This window comes from Nelusetta ayraudi, unplaced genomic scaffold (assembly GCF_046127955.1).
Source record: "Nelusetta ayraudi isolate G7.1 ecotype Tasmania unplaced genomic scaffold, CSIRO-AGI_Nayr_v1 ptg000042l, whole genome shotgun sequence".
Lineage (NCBI taxonomy): Eukaryota > Metazoa > Chordata > Actinopteri > Tetraodontiformes > Monacanthidae > Nelusetta > Nelusetta ayraudi.
This window is the reverse complement of record NW_027466092.1, coordinates 9,172,280-9,186,441: the sequence shown is the minus strand read 5'-3', so window position 1 is coordinate 9,186,441 and position 14,162 is coordinate 9,172,280. Positions and strand designations below refer to the sequence as shown.

Below are 14,162 nucleotides of genomic sequence, written 5' to 3'. Positions count from 1 at the left end.
CTGCCTGACTGAATCGTGGGTGGCAACTCATCAACCTGAAGAAACACAATAGAAACTTTCCACCATCCAGAAGAGACGTCATTGGAGGTGCTGTCATGTTAACGAGCATTTACTATTGGATGGCCCCGTCAGTGAATGCTGTCATCCAGCGGTTGAAATGGACTGTGAGATTTAGGGCTGTTTAGCCCCAACCTGACAAGGTGCTGCCCCACCTGTCACAACAAGGAGCAGTGCAGTGAATAATCCTCTCTTTTGCCCTGTGTTACCTTGACTATCTTCTCATTATCACTTTGGCAGTTGAAGTTTGCCCTTGTGTCCACACTGCTAATCCAGTTTCCATTCGTCTTGCCTGTGTCTCTCTGCCTCGGGGAGGAGGCAGCTGCTCGGTGTCAGAGGGACTAGGCTAAGGCTCCTCTATCGCTGACCCAAAGACGGCATTTCCTGCCTGGTTTCCATCCTTTCTGCCTGCCGTCCACCTCACCCTCTCGCTGATGCTCGATCCGTCTCCCCTCCTCGCCCCCACTCGCCTCATCACTGCAGTTTCTTCCAGGGTGCCTTTCCACTTAGAGCCAAATTTCTTGTCACAACACTTCTAATCTCCCCTGTGGTCAACGTCTTGCCGTGGGAAAGTGGGCAGGAAGTTAGTCAGACCCGCGCGGGGATGGGTGTTTTTGGGGAATTGCGTTGCCCCTTCTTGCACCCTCCTCCTCCACATTTCCACTCTCCCCCCAAAAAAAATTCCTCTTCCTGCTCTCACTCCAGTCGTTTCTTCCCTCCTGCCTTCTCTCCGAGGTGTACAGGGCATGCCGACCATTATGGATCTGCCTGCAGGGAACTCTAATTCAATCTGTAATGCTTCAAAATTGATTTCATGTACACTGAACAGATTGACTGAATGGATGCTTTAGTTTCAATAACAAAAGAAGAATGAAAAGAAGTTGGAAGAAGCGCAAACTCATTAACCCCCCCCCCCCCCCCCCTTAATTGGCAGATTTAGAGGAGGTACAAATCTGGAAGGCACAGTCAAACCAAGTGTTACTCATCTCCGTGATTGCATTCATCATGTTTAATCAGGTACACAGTACTGCTCATCTGTTTCTAAAAGGTTTTGAAAATTGATGTCTCGAAATGAGTTTTACGATTAGTTGACGTGTAACAGGTGAAATGTCAGCTGTGCCGTTTTCACCGTCCAGCTGGCTGGGCTGATGGAATATGTCACCACTGTGTCCCCAGGCTGATCAGGTGTGTTCTGGAGTGTGTGCCTGGCAGGCAACCAACAGTTATACAGTCCTAGATCAGTGAGGTGTGCGGCCTAAAATACCGGTGGGCACATTGATCCAAATATCAATATTTATGAAAATAATCAATATCAATGTTGCTATTGGTATTGATTACATTATTCGTGTAATGAGATCGATGCTTTAGATTTGTGTCTAGATATTATATTTATATATATTGATTTCTATAATTTTTTGACCTGTTTTTGACCTGTTCACCTTAATTACAAAGTATTGATATTGGCAGTACTGGCACTGTATTATGGTAACTTGATGTTGATACCAAATCTTGTAGTGCAACGAGCATAAAAAACAAGATTTTCTCTCCTAAAAGACAATGTATCACAAAATGATTGTTCAAAATATTGTTCTTGGGTTGATGAACTACAAAGTGTTGCAGAGTGTCGGTGCGTCTTTGTTGTCCTTCTCCATAGCGTATGCATGAAAGCAGTGTGTTTTAATAAACGGGGCTGATTTTTATGCAGTTTTCAGTGGTTGTTCTCTCTCTGGTCTGTCTTCCAGCATTGTTGGATGAGTGAGAAATGTGTTGGAACATCACTTTTGGTGAAAGTTTTTGTTGCACTGAATGTCTCCCTTACGTTATTGTTGGCCAATGTTGGTATTGTTTGTTCAACAATTCGGCTGGTATGAAATAATATCAAATAATATCAGAAAAAAAGATAATACCATTAAAATTGCTGACATGGTGGTGCAGTGATTTGCACTGTAGCCTCATGGCCAGAACTTTGTGGGTTCGATTCTGACCCAGGGCCAGATTTGCATGTTGTGGTGGGTTTGACTCTGGCTTCCCCCCACATTGGAAAGACATGCACTGTTGGCCAGTTAGGAACTCTACATTGTCTTTTGGGGGAGGGGTTGCATGGACCAAACCCAGTGGCTGTAACCGTTGAATAAGTTATATGGCCTTTTAACCAGAGAGAGATTTTGCTGATTTCTTGCAAGTTATGGACAGACATCAGTTTTTGTATTTGTTACTAGATCGCAGGCACTCAGAGGCCACTTATCATTGAAGCAGAAATATTGTTTTCCAAACGCATGTATCTAAAACTGACTAAATTAGCAGGATTTTTTTATTATTATTAAATGTATATTATCTATGTTCATATATTTAATGCTCTTCTGTTTAAGACACACCTTTCTCCCTACAGTTGCATTATACCAAAGCTGTAATTTGTGTGTGTGTGTACACGAGCCGCCCCTGAGTTATTAAAATGATTGTTGGCAGGTGAAAGCGGCGATCTAATAGAGATTATCTCTGGCTGAAGTCAAACATCCGTGAGGAATTAACTTTGAATAAGGGGTTTCCATAATACACATGAGGTCACACACACACACACACACACACACACACACACACGCACACACACACGTAACCCTGCTCGCATTTAGCAGGGGAAGTTGGTTATGACAGTTGATAGTTTGTCAGCTTCCTCCACGTTTCTCTTCTGTCTCATTTACTGTTGACATTATCTTAGAGTGCACATAGCAGATATGTCCTCATTTTGCCATAGAACTGCCATGCAGAAACACACACATACATACACATGCGTGTGAGTGTATGTGAGGGAGAAAGACACTTGACAATATCAATTATTTTGTCCGAGCAGATGCTTCCTCCAGAACGTTTTTGTGTGCAAGTTTGTTACGTCAGTTCAAACTTCCACCTTTTTTTTTGTGGGTGTGTGTGTGTGGGTGTGTGTGCGCGCGCATGCACACTGACCTTTGTATTTGAGCAACTTAAAAAACAAGCTTGCAGGGTTAATTCCAGTTTATTACAGATTGGGTTCTGGATCTGTAAAATGAAGGCAGAGTGAGACATTCCAATCTAACTATTTTTGTCCACCTTTGTCTAACTGAAATCCCTGATATTGTCCCTCAAGACCTTGCAAGCAATGCAGTTAAATAGCCGTTGAGCCATTATTTATTCCCAGGCGTGTTTAGTATCCACCTTGGACAATACCAAACATTGATTCAACTTGCAGGGCGAACTATTTGTCATAATAGTTGAACTTGCGAACATTAACTTGCTCTTTTGGAACGTGTTTCAAAAATTGCAGACTGCTGAGGCCATCAAGTGTTTGTAACGTGGCCAAGCTAAAGTTTGAAAGCACCAAATTCCATTCAACAGATCTCAGACAATATAATAGATTATGCTTTTAAAAGTATGTTATTGAACCTGGTACATTTTAGTAGAGCATAGGGTATGGACTAGAACACACAACAACATCTTAAACACATTCTCACCAGTTTCACAGTCAAAATAAATGGACATTCAAAAATGTCCAGAGAAGCTCTCTTCACCTGGCTGCTTGCATTCAACTCCTCATCATCTGCCTCCCTGCTCGCCTTTTATGCGCCTGCACCCTGGGTTGTGCTCTCGTGAGTTCACCCACACTGATCTCCGAGTGTTTGCGCCTCGTAAAAAGATTTACAATCAGCCCGACTTTCTCAAATTTGTCCCGCCCGTTTGCATTCGTCCCCATCGGGCCTTTTTATTTATTTTCCCTGCGAGACATTTAGTCCAAGGCCGCGTTGTTTATGTGCGCGTTCCTTTTATTGACGTCCAGATTGTCTTTGGCTTTTCCCTTTTATAAATAACGACGCTGTCCCCTCCGTGTGTGTCGGTTCTTCATTTCTCTTTCATGTTTTATTGCGTCTCTTACTTCCCAGCTCTCCCTCTTGGTGGTTTGGTTCCTTCCCTTCTTCTGTACCGATTCTGATATATCGCGGGCTATAAATCACCCCAAGTTTTGCCTTTTACAGTCCAGAAAAGTTTGAAATGACCAAGTGGTGAGGAAAGTCAGACCGTGAGAGCGGGAGAGAGAAAAAAGGCAGAACGTTCTGCCTTGTGGATATACACAGGGAAGATTATGAGGTGATGCAGCGATGACTGCAGAGCTCTCCCATGCTTCACACGAGTATTGAGTCTCCCTCTCATCCTTCTCTCCAAACGCCTCTTGCAACCACCATCAACCTCTCTGCTCTTCCTCTGCATGTTAAATTCTCCCTTTTTTTTCCTTCCCCTCATCTCTTTGAAACAACTGGCCGCCTGGCTCGCAGCCAGCTTTCGTGCGAGGAACCGCATGTTGTCACGGCCCTCGCGCAGCGCGCACGCACATGTGTTTTCGGGAGGATCGGTTTCCCATTGTGCCGTCACCATTTGATAGGAGCCGCGATTGGCCGCTCGGGGCCGGCGGTGATCTTTCAGAGGCGTGTCGCAGGAAAGGAGTGGCGCTCCAATTGTTTGGCTGCCTTTTTCATATTTTTCTAATCTTAAGAAAATGAGTGAGCTTGGAGTGGCAGGGTTGAAGGAGGAGGGGAAGTGGAAAGGCCAATCGAGAGAGTGAAGGAAGGAAGACAATAAGAGCCCAAAAGACTTATCAGATTATGTTAACATTGACTGTTCTTTTGTCCTGTGTCTAAATATAGATCGTACCTTTTAACTATTGTTGGACGCAGCCCTCCAGTGTGTAGCTGCAGCTTTGCACTGCTAAAGTTTAGCCACCACTAAGAAATCACTTATGGCAACATTTTGAGAAGAGTATATTTCTGCTGCCTTGCAAAACGCAACGCAGGCTCTCCAACATTTGCCGATGTGTTAAGGCTGCTGTTGGCAATTGTTCAGCTCACATCTACGACTGAGAAGAAAAAAACAATTAAAAGCACCTGCTGACATAATCCTGCTCAGCAGCTGACGTCTCAAGTTTCACGTCTGAACTCTCGCTCCTCCGCCTTGCTGAACATGGTGAAGAGAACGTTATCAGTCTGCTTCCTTTTCGAGGTGACAAAACTAGGAAGCATCTGCTGCTATCTCTGCAGCAAGGACACGAAGGAGGTGGAGAGGAAGCGGCTTCGAGCTGCTGCTGATGCTGAAGCTCAAGCGATTTGTAAATACTACTAGAAGACAATTTTATCAGAACTGGTTGGCATTTTGAGAATAATTACATTAAACACTGGAGGGCCCAGTGATGCTATTTCAACTGGGGTCTTGTGTCACTTTGATGCTCCAACCTCCACTACTAGGTTTTCCTTTACTAGTCGCTTCTGACAATTTAAGTCACAAAATGAGGCGGTTATGTGTTTTTGAGTGGCTTGCTCTGAAAATTTTCTTCATTAGATTAATTTCCCAAAATGTAATGTAGTTGTAATGCTACCTTCAGTCGTTCACTGACATTAATGATGCTCATCTCGACAGTGGATCTCAGACAGAGGCATTCAGCAGCTCCCAACAGAGGGGCTGAGAGCTTCTTCTTGACTCAGAGGGCCAGGTGCCTGCTTGCTAGAAAGAGTTGTGCCAAAGCAGACACACTATGAACCGACAGCGGAGAGAGAGAGTGAGTGAGTGAGTGAGTGAGTTAGTGACTAAGCCAGGCCGCGGAACACGTGGCAGAGGACGGGGTGAAGTTGTTCGCTCCACCAAAAACAGTACATTAAAGGAAATTGTGGCACTTCATCACGACTGGACTCCTGGAAAACGCTCGTCTGGACTCCTCTGGAGCAATAACAAGGCCGCAGCTGGGGCCCGAGTGATAAATGGATTGGGGCTGTGTTTGGGCTTAGCGCTGCGAGATGAATGGAGCACCGCGGCTGCCATGACTGGCTAAATATTACACACTGAGCGCACAGATACACACATGCTAACTGAGCAGAAGGCTGGAATATGTTAGGAATGTGCTCTCTCTCTCACTCCCTCTGTCTCTCTCTCTCTCTCTCTCTCACTCTCTCTCACTCAGAAACCGACTGGCCCTTCACACGTACACATGCTTGGCACGCCGCGAGCCCCGGGTTCGACACAGTGAGCAGAAAGCTCACACAGACCCGCACTTCCTGTGACTGTACCGACGTGTTTGGAGCACAAGCTCCTGTGTCACATGCATGTTCGCTGTCCTGACCTACAGGAGTTTTTCTTTCGTATTCACGCTCACTCACTCACTCACTCCTACACACACACACACACACACACACACACACACACACACACACACACACACACACACACACACACACAAGCCCGTCTTGCTCAACAGGTCAGGATGTTTCACAAGTCGGGGCCTGCCCTGTCGAGGAGTTGTCCTCCTTCTTGCTGCACTTTGTGTGTATTCGTTTAAACGGGAGTTTGACTTCACTCTCCGGCGTTTACGTCAAAGTCCGACAGTCTCATTACCGTGAGAGTCTCCCAAGAGCCACCACGACGGTGGCAGAATGAAACCACGGCCTATGGGAGGAGGGTGTGTGTGTGTGTGTGTGTGTGTGTGTGTGTGTGTGTGTGTGTGTGTGTGTGTGTGTGTGTGTGTGTGAGCGTGAAAGTGTGTGTCCTACAGACCCAGAAGCGCTTTAGTCCCCCGAGGAAGCAAGCAATTCTCCACAGGCCAGTCAGGGGACAAAGTTTGACACAGGGTTTAATTCGATTGGTCCACAACACTCCTGACCTTAGTGACCAGCCCCAGAGGAGCGTAGAGCGGGCTGTAGTAATGTCATCACGGCAGGAGCTGAGTCATGAGTGGAGAAATCAGCGGAGCAGGAGTTCCAGTACACAAGCCAGCCACGGGGACCTGGTTGTTTTTGGAAGACTGACGGAAAACTGATCAATCAGATGTGTAAAGGCTGTGGAATAACAGGAAGTCGCAAGCTCGATGCTCTTTTAATCTGTGTTCTTTAAAAAGAAGCTAACTTTCGAGAGGCGTACTTTCTTCCGATGCACCAAGATGCAGCAAAAGCAAACATGGTGATGATGATCAAAGAGGGGGGGAAAAAATAAAACGTTGAGCTGAGTGAAGCAGACGGAGTCCGAAGAAGTTGGGGGCGGAAGGTTGGGGAGTTGGAGCGTTGGAGGGTGGGCGAGCAAGTGGAGGCCTAAACAAATATTTACACTCGGCCGTTCTCAGTGTTTATGGGAAGGTTTATGACAACCCCCCCCCCCCCCCCTCCCCCCCCTCCGCTCCATCCCGCCCATTTTTTATCTCTGACTTCATCAGCACTCCCACAACATCTCCTGTCTCCCTGCTGCACAACATGCCTCTCCCTCTGCAATCAGTCTGTGTGTGTGTGTGTGTGTGTGTGTGTGTATTTGTGACTTTTTTTCATCTTGCATCCGGCATGCAAAGCCACTCGGGTGACGCATCCCTTCCGTTGTCACAGAGGTCGTCCCAAACATCACCTTTTCGCCCACTCTCCATCTGCCCGCCTGCCCACTGGTGCCCAGCAGCCCTGTGTCCTAGCTGGAGGGGCGGTGGGGAGCGATGCATAGAGAGATAAGGAGGGAATGCAATGGATGGAGGAGGAGAGAACGTAGAGATGGAGCGCAACGTGGCAGCCCGGGGAGATGATCTTTTAAGTCGTCACAGTTTTCCACCTTTTCTTTCGTCATCGATTTAAAAAGAAGCAGCAGTCATGCTCCTCATCAGCGTCCCTGCCTGTTCTAGACATACACAAATCCTTTCATAGATTTGCCTTTTAAATAAATGCTTTCATAGCCGTCCGGGAGCCTAAAGCTCTGCTCCGTACCACCACACGGACACCCTAAAATGTATAATGTATAATAATGATAATACGTATAATGTTTGTGACTTTCATCTCTGTTGTTACCGAGTGAGGATGCACTGAAAGTTTTTCTGCAGCAGTCTAAAAAAAGGGCTAAATCTTTTCTGAAAACAATTTTTTGAATTTTTTGGAAAATGCATAATGCAGTGCTCTTCCACTGGAGTCCAGAGGAAAAACGGAAATGAAAAAGGATATAATATGGGGTCTGTAAAAGCAGCTTTCATATTTGCTGAGTTCTATTTAAAGGTCTTAACCCCACCCCCATTGTGACGACTTTCACATATTTTATCTGGACAAAAAGAGGTGCATCAACTCGTCCCTTGAACGCCACAGTGTGGTTAAAAAATAAAAAAAAGAATGTATGCATAACTTTCCCAAGATGAGATCAGTGGTCTCCTCTGCTGCTGTTCCCTGACAATTCTACTGTACAATTACACAACACTGTAGAATTCTACACTAATCCTGTTCTTCTGTTAACTTCTTCTGTTAACTCACCTGAACTGACTGAAATGTTTCTGTCTTGCAGGAGGTTGAGATCCTGGACATGAGCACCGTCCGGGATACCAGAACAGGAAAATTTGCTAAACAACCAAAGGTGTGTGTGTGTGTGTGTGTGTGTGTGTGTGTGTGTGTGTGTGTGTGTGTGTGTGTGTGTGTGTGTGTGTGTGTGTGTGTGTGTGTGTGTGTGTGTGTGTGTGTGTGCAGCACTGTGCTTCTAACCACCTGGGTGAGTTTTGGGCGTGGGTGGTTCCTCACTTTCCCTCACAACTTTATCATCACATTGTTGGATGAGGGTTTAGAGACACAGGGCCAGATCCACAAAGCGATTGTGAGGCTTTTGCGGCAGAAAATCCGTGTAAATGGCGCCAAAAACGGTGATTCCGATCCACAGAGGGGACGCAAGCGTGAAAACCGGCGGTAAATGCGCCAAGGCGCAGGTAGCGGCAGGGCTGCGCCAGACTCATTTGAATGTATTTAAATGAGTCATTACACGCAAAAGGACACGCCCCCTTCTATGCAAATATGCCTCATTCAAACAGCGGCAGATCCAGAAAGAGTTTGCGCTCGTGTCCGTGCGCACTTTGACAGACGCAAACACCGCCAGCCAAAACCAGGTGCAGCTTCTGTCTGTCAACGTGTTTCTGGCTTCTGAGTGAAACTTTGCTCTCTGAAAAGCCTGAAATACATATATGGCTCCCCAAATCTTATATATAGATAGGCATAGACTAACAGTATATATGCCAATATTTTAGATAGGCTATGAAAAATACAAATGGTACTCAGGTGTTGGTGACTAACGCGTCTTGCGTCTTGACTTTCTTTCCATTATGGCAGCAGTCTGGTAGACGGAGGAGGCATCGCAATGCCAGGAGCACAGGAGCGCGTTTATCCTCGCAGAGTTTCGCTGTTTGACCTCCGAGAACGGGACATTTTAAAGAGATACAGGTTGCCGATACACACAATTCTTGCCTTGCTGGAGGATATAAAGGATGACATTGAGCCGGCTACCCAAAGAAGTTTTGTTCTTTTCCGTGCATCCATGAACACAAACCAAATGCACTCACCAACAACCTTTGGCGCAAACTGCTCTCAGGTTGCCAGACCGCAGCATTCGCACCCGTTTCAGGTGCCGCAATTGTGGGCGTGTTTGCGCCTGCATGTCATTAGCGCAAAAACCTTTGTGGATACCCGCATCTGTGGCGCAGATTGCAGCGCATTTTAGCGCTGCGCGCCCTTCTTTGAGGATCTGCCCCTCAGTATGAACTGAGGTCAGGTTATGGCAAAGATTATTGTAGTTATGGCTTGTGATGGGCTTGATAGATAGAGAGACAAACGTGTGTCTCTGTGTGTGTGTGTCAGGGAGGATCTTGCACCTCCTGCTGTTGTCGACTTCACCCTTTGACCAGAAGAATTGATGCTCAATTGCAACTGTCCTCATAAAGCGTGTGTGTGCCTGAGTGTGTGCCTGAGTGTGTGCCTGTGTGTGTGTGCCTGTGTGTGTGTGCGTGTGTGTGTGTGTGTGTGTGTGTGTGTGTGTGTGTGTGTGTGTGTGTGTGTGTGTGTGTGTGTGCCTCGTCCTATCGCTGATGGTGCAAAGGTGGCGGAGCGCTAATGAGTCTGCGAACAGATTGGCCCTCAGACAGGAAGTGATATAACCAGCGACTGTTGGTGAGGAAGTCATTGACGAAGCCTCCGTCCAGCCAACAGGGACAATAAGACGTCTCTCAAAACTCTCCCAGTAGAGTAGCGCCTGTGCAGGCTTGCCAAACAGACACATTATTAGATCCATTATACAACATCGCTGAATATTAATTCCTTTTGTTCAATAAGCATTTAGAGTGACATACTGTAAGTTGCATTGAAGTGACATTTAGGGTGTGTTTTATGTCTGCTGTGCGGGAGATAATGTTGCCATTAAAAGATACATGAACAGTTTCGTCATCAGTTTTCATCCTGGAATCCAGTGAGTGGTGATTTACCCTTTGGAGGTCTATAGAAAGCAGCATGTTTATAACCTTGCACTGAAGGCGCTTCACTGGTAGGCAGGTTAAGAAGGTGGAGCCTAGCTGGGGTGTGTTCACTTTAGGGATGTTAACAATTAATCGACTATCGATTAAGAATTTCATTGATTAAATGGACCCTCAACATTATTTAAAGGTTAAATAATGTGTTCCTTGCACATTTTTCATTGTGAAATTTAGGTTCTCAGGAAAAATCGCCGCTTATCAATTAATCATTATGGTCAATCAACTAACGATTAATGAATTAACTGATAATTTGCATCCCTAGTTCACTCACCTGGGAGAGTCAAGTGTGTTTCAGCTCGCACCTTCCGATAAGCAAAGGATAGAGTTTTTTTGACATAGTCAGAGTGAGACCTGGCAGGTTAACGCATGTATTATAGATCATGTTATAAAACTCTTTAGAATCTGTCAGAATGCTCATTTGCCCAAAGTTAATTGTTTTTGTTTTAATTATAGCAACGATCACTTGAGTTTCGCATAGTTTTTGCTGCGTGGTGTAAAAATACAGTGCGTTCGGCTCCAGCGCCAGCAAACCTAGAATAATAAATCTCCCCTGTGATATGATATATTCCACATGAGTTAGTGGCGACCAGACCTCAGTGCCTGCTGCACTTTATGTGCATTCGGTAGCACGGGAGCCATGTCTTCGCTGGAAGTAAATCCAAAGGAAACTTGCTAATTGCGCCGCATGTGCGGACGCTCTCGGCACAACATGCACTTCACGTGGAGACATGTTCAATGTTTAATGACGCCTTAAAGTTTTTTCCCCTCCTCTCTGCTTATTGACCATGTGTGCACATCCTGTGCACTGCCCCAGCCCGAAGACTTCTTGATAAACAGGCGTCCGTGATCATTTATTTAGAGGAAAGACCAACAGCGGATGGGGGTGGGGTGGGTGATGGAGAGGACGCCAAATTGATAGAGAGAGTGTTACACAGAGAGAGTGAGTGAGAGAGGGAGGGAGGGAGCTGGCGGTGGCGAAAGATCCAAAGAGGAGGAAAGAGTCGGGCTAATCAGATCAGGGCGCTGCGGCGCATGCATCATGCTTACCGCCCTCAAGAGACGGAACGAGGAAAACGGAGCGGGAAGACGCCGCGTCTCATGTTCTCGCTCAGCGCCAGCGATGTAGCGATAGCAAAATGTCGCGGAACACTTTGGTTAAAGGGTGCGCAGTACGCACAGCGCGATGTGTATTTTGTGGCTATGAAACAGACAAATAAATATATTTGGGGGAAAAGTGCAGCCGGCCGGTGCTCTTTACACAGCATTGCAGCACGTGCAACAGTCGAGCCGTCGTTGCGGCAGTCTGGCTAGCACCTCTTCTGTCTCATTTCTACACACGAGGTGACCAGAAACGCTCCCATATGTCAGACTTAAAACAGTTTCGCTCACCACTTTAGTTACGAGACACAAGTGAGCCAGTAAAGCGCTAACAGAAATGATCAAAAAGATGGTACAGTTTTATACTTGCGCCACTCTGCTTTACTCTGCTCGCACACACTGAAACCACGACATAGCCGCAACTGCATTAGGAAATTATTAAACTTACTGTACTGTTGCATCCTTTGTTCCGTCAGCCATCACAACACTCAATAACACTATGTAAACTGGACTAACCTGTCTTTTTTTTTTTTGTACGTTTGAGTTACACTCACTGTGTTTGGGAGAGGGCTACATGTTCATTGTTGTTTGAAACTGATGTAACTGAACGATTATCTAACTAACTAACTAGCTAGCTAGTTAACAAACCTTCATTACCCTCAAGAAATAATAACGTGTGTGTGTGTGTGTGTGTGTGTGTGTGTGTGTTTCAGGACCAGAAGCTGCGGGAGGTGCTGGGCTTCGGCAAGGGCGATAATGTGGAAGGGAAGCTGGTCACCATCGTCCACGGCAATGACTTGGTCAACATCTCCTTCCTCAACTTCCAGGCAATGCAGGAGGACACGGCCAAGGTAACCGTGGTAACTGCCACAGGCGCCCCATGACCTGCTCATATTACTCCTCCTGGCAGAAGATCTTTCCCCCTCCATCCATCCTCCACTCCCTTCCTCCCTCCCTCGTTCCCTCTCTCACTGATTACTGACTTTTGCGATGTTGACACAGAGCCATGTGCATGTGTTTAGAAACTGTAAAAGGGGGATTAATTCCTCCCTGCTCCTGTGTGTGTGTGTGTGTGTGTGTGTGTGTGTGTGTGTGTGTGTGTGTGTGTGTGTGTGTGTGTGCTGCATGTTGTATAACCAAATTGTATCACCTTGCTGTAACATCATCTGACTAGACAGACAGCCCTGTTTTATCATGCCGTTCCTGCTGTGCTTGTGTGTTTTTCCAGATTTGGACAGATGAGCTGTTCACTCTGGCAACAAACATACTTTCCCAGAATGCATCTCGGAACATCTTACTCCTCAAAGCGTAAGCAGTGTGTGTTTGTGTGTATGGAAAATGACGTGTGAAAGATTGATGATAATCCACACTTTGTTTGTGGCTGCAGATACACAAAGCTGAAGCTGCAGGTGAATCAGGACGGCAAGATTCCCGTGAAAAAGTGAGACTCCGCAGCCTCGTCGCCAGCCTCTTTCAGCCTCTGCACAGACTCCAGTCCCCCTTCTTCCACTTCTTCTTTCCCTTCCTGTGCTTTGTCTCTCTTCCACTTCCCCCCCTGTGTTGAGTCTGGTGTGAAAGCGACCTGCCCGCTGCTGATTCTGGGTCTCTGTCTTTCAGCATTCTCAAGATGTTCTCAGACAAGAAGAGAGTGGAGATGGCTCTGGAGCAGTGCGGCGTCATCAACAACAGGGTAAACAGTCCGAAGCAGTTAGCGGCTCCGGGCCAGCTCAGCATACAGTGCGCCTTCCCCTGCTTGTACATGATAAGAGTCACAACATCAGGCCTCTCACCCTGAGGTCTTGTCGAGCATTCTTTACATTTTTGCCTTTGTAAACGGCCGCAGGCCTCCCGCAGTGTGAGCAGTGCCGTTGTGACCAACAATCATCTTTTTGTGATTTCTGAGGTTTTGTTTAACTTGAAATTTAAATACTAAACTCTGGAACAAGGCTTCATTCAGTCTGTCAACGCTGAAAGGTCAATGTGCAGTGCTTAACAAATTAGTCTCATCATATTAGATGTTTGTCCATTCTAAAGTATATGCACCATAGGTTATTACCAAAACCTTTTTAATTCAGTTATGGTTAAAACACCAGTATAAAGAAGCTTTTTACCTTAAGTTTTATATTAATGCAAGTGCAGTTTAATTTAATTGTCATGCATGAATTTTCAAATTTACTGTTTACAAAAAAATGAAAAAGTATGTACAAACTTTCCTTGCGTTTTAGTTTGAATTCACCGTTTTTTTTTGAAAGCGTTAGTTTTTCACAGTCCTGTCAAGTTGTCTCTCACCATCGTTGCGTTCTGGCGCCTCCTGCTGCTGAGATGGTGAAACACATGCGTCAGCACAGTGAGACGAGCTTAACCGGAGTCTGACACTGTCGGCTGGAAGCTGCTCCAGGGCCAAGCCCAGTGTTTGGAGCCTCGCGGGCCTCTGCCTTCACCTCTTCCCTGCTCATTTGTCTCTCTTCTCCTCCTCCAGTCTGAAGGACTCAAGCCTGATGATTTCACGTGGGAAGCCTTCCAGAAATTCCTGGACAGCCTCTGCCTCCGGCCCGAGATACAAAGCATCTTTGAGGAAATGTACGTAGGCTCCACCTGGGCGATGGCGTTGACCCTTGTTAGATGGAATTTTCAAACCTCGGGACTCTTTTATAACGAGACCCGGGGAACATTCAGACTCATAACAATCTCACGGCAC

The 14,162-nt window shown here is 46.2% G+C and overlaps 1 protein-coding gene across 1 annotated transcript in view; it reads left to right on the top strand.

Moving 5' to 3' along the window:
• plcb3 (phospholipase C, beta 3 (phosphatidylinositol-specific)) overlaps nucleotides 1–14,162 on the top strand; it is a 50,368-nt gene that overhangs the window by 19,191 nt on the left and 17,015 nt on the right. The window contains exons 3-8 of the mRNA XM_076034139.1: nucleotides 8,365–8,433; nucleotides 12,178–12,315; nucleotides 12,693–12,772; nucleotides 12,852–12,905; nucleotides 13,082–13,154; nucleotides 13,944–14,044. Of these exons, the coding sequence (XP_075890254.1) occupies nucleotides 8,365–8,433; nucleotides 12,178–12,315; nucleotides 12,693–12,772; nucleotides 12,852–12,905; nucleotides 13,082–13,154; nucleotides 13,944–14,044 (515 nt within the window). The remainder of the gene's footprint in view (nucleotides 1–8,364; nucleotides 8,434–12,177; nucleotides 12,316–12,692; nucleotides 12,773–12,851; nucleotides 12,906–13,081; nucleotides 13,155–13,943; nucleotides 14,045–14,162) is intronic.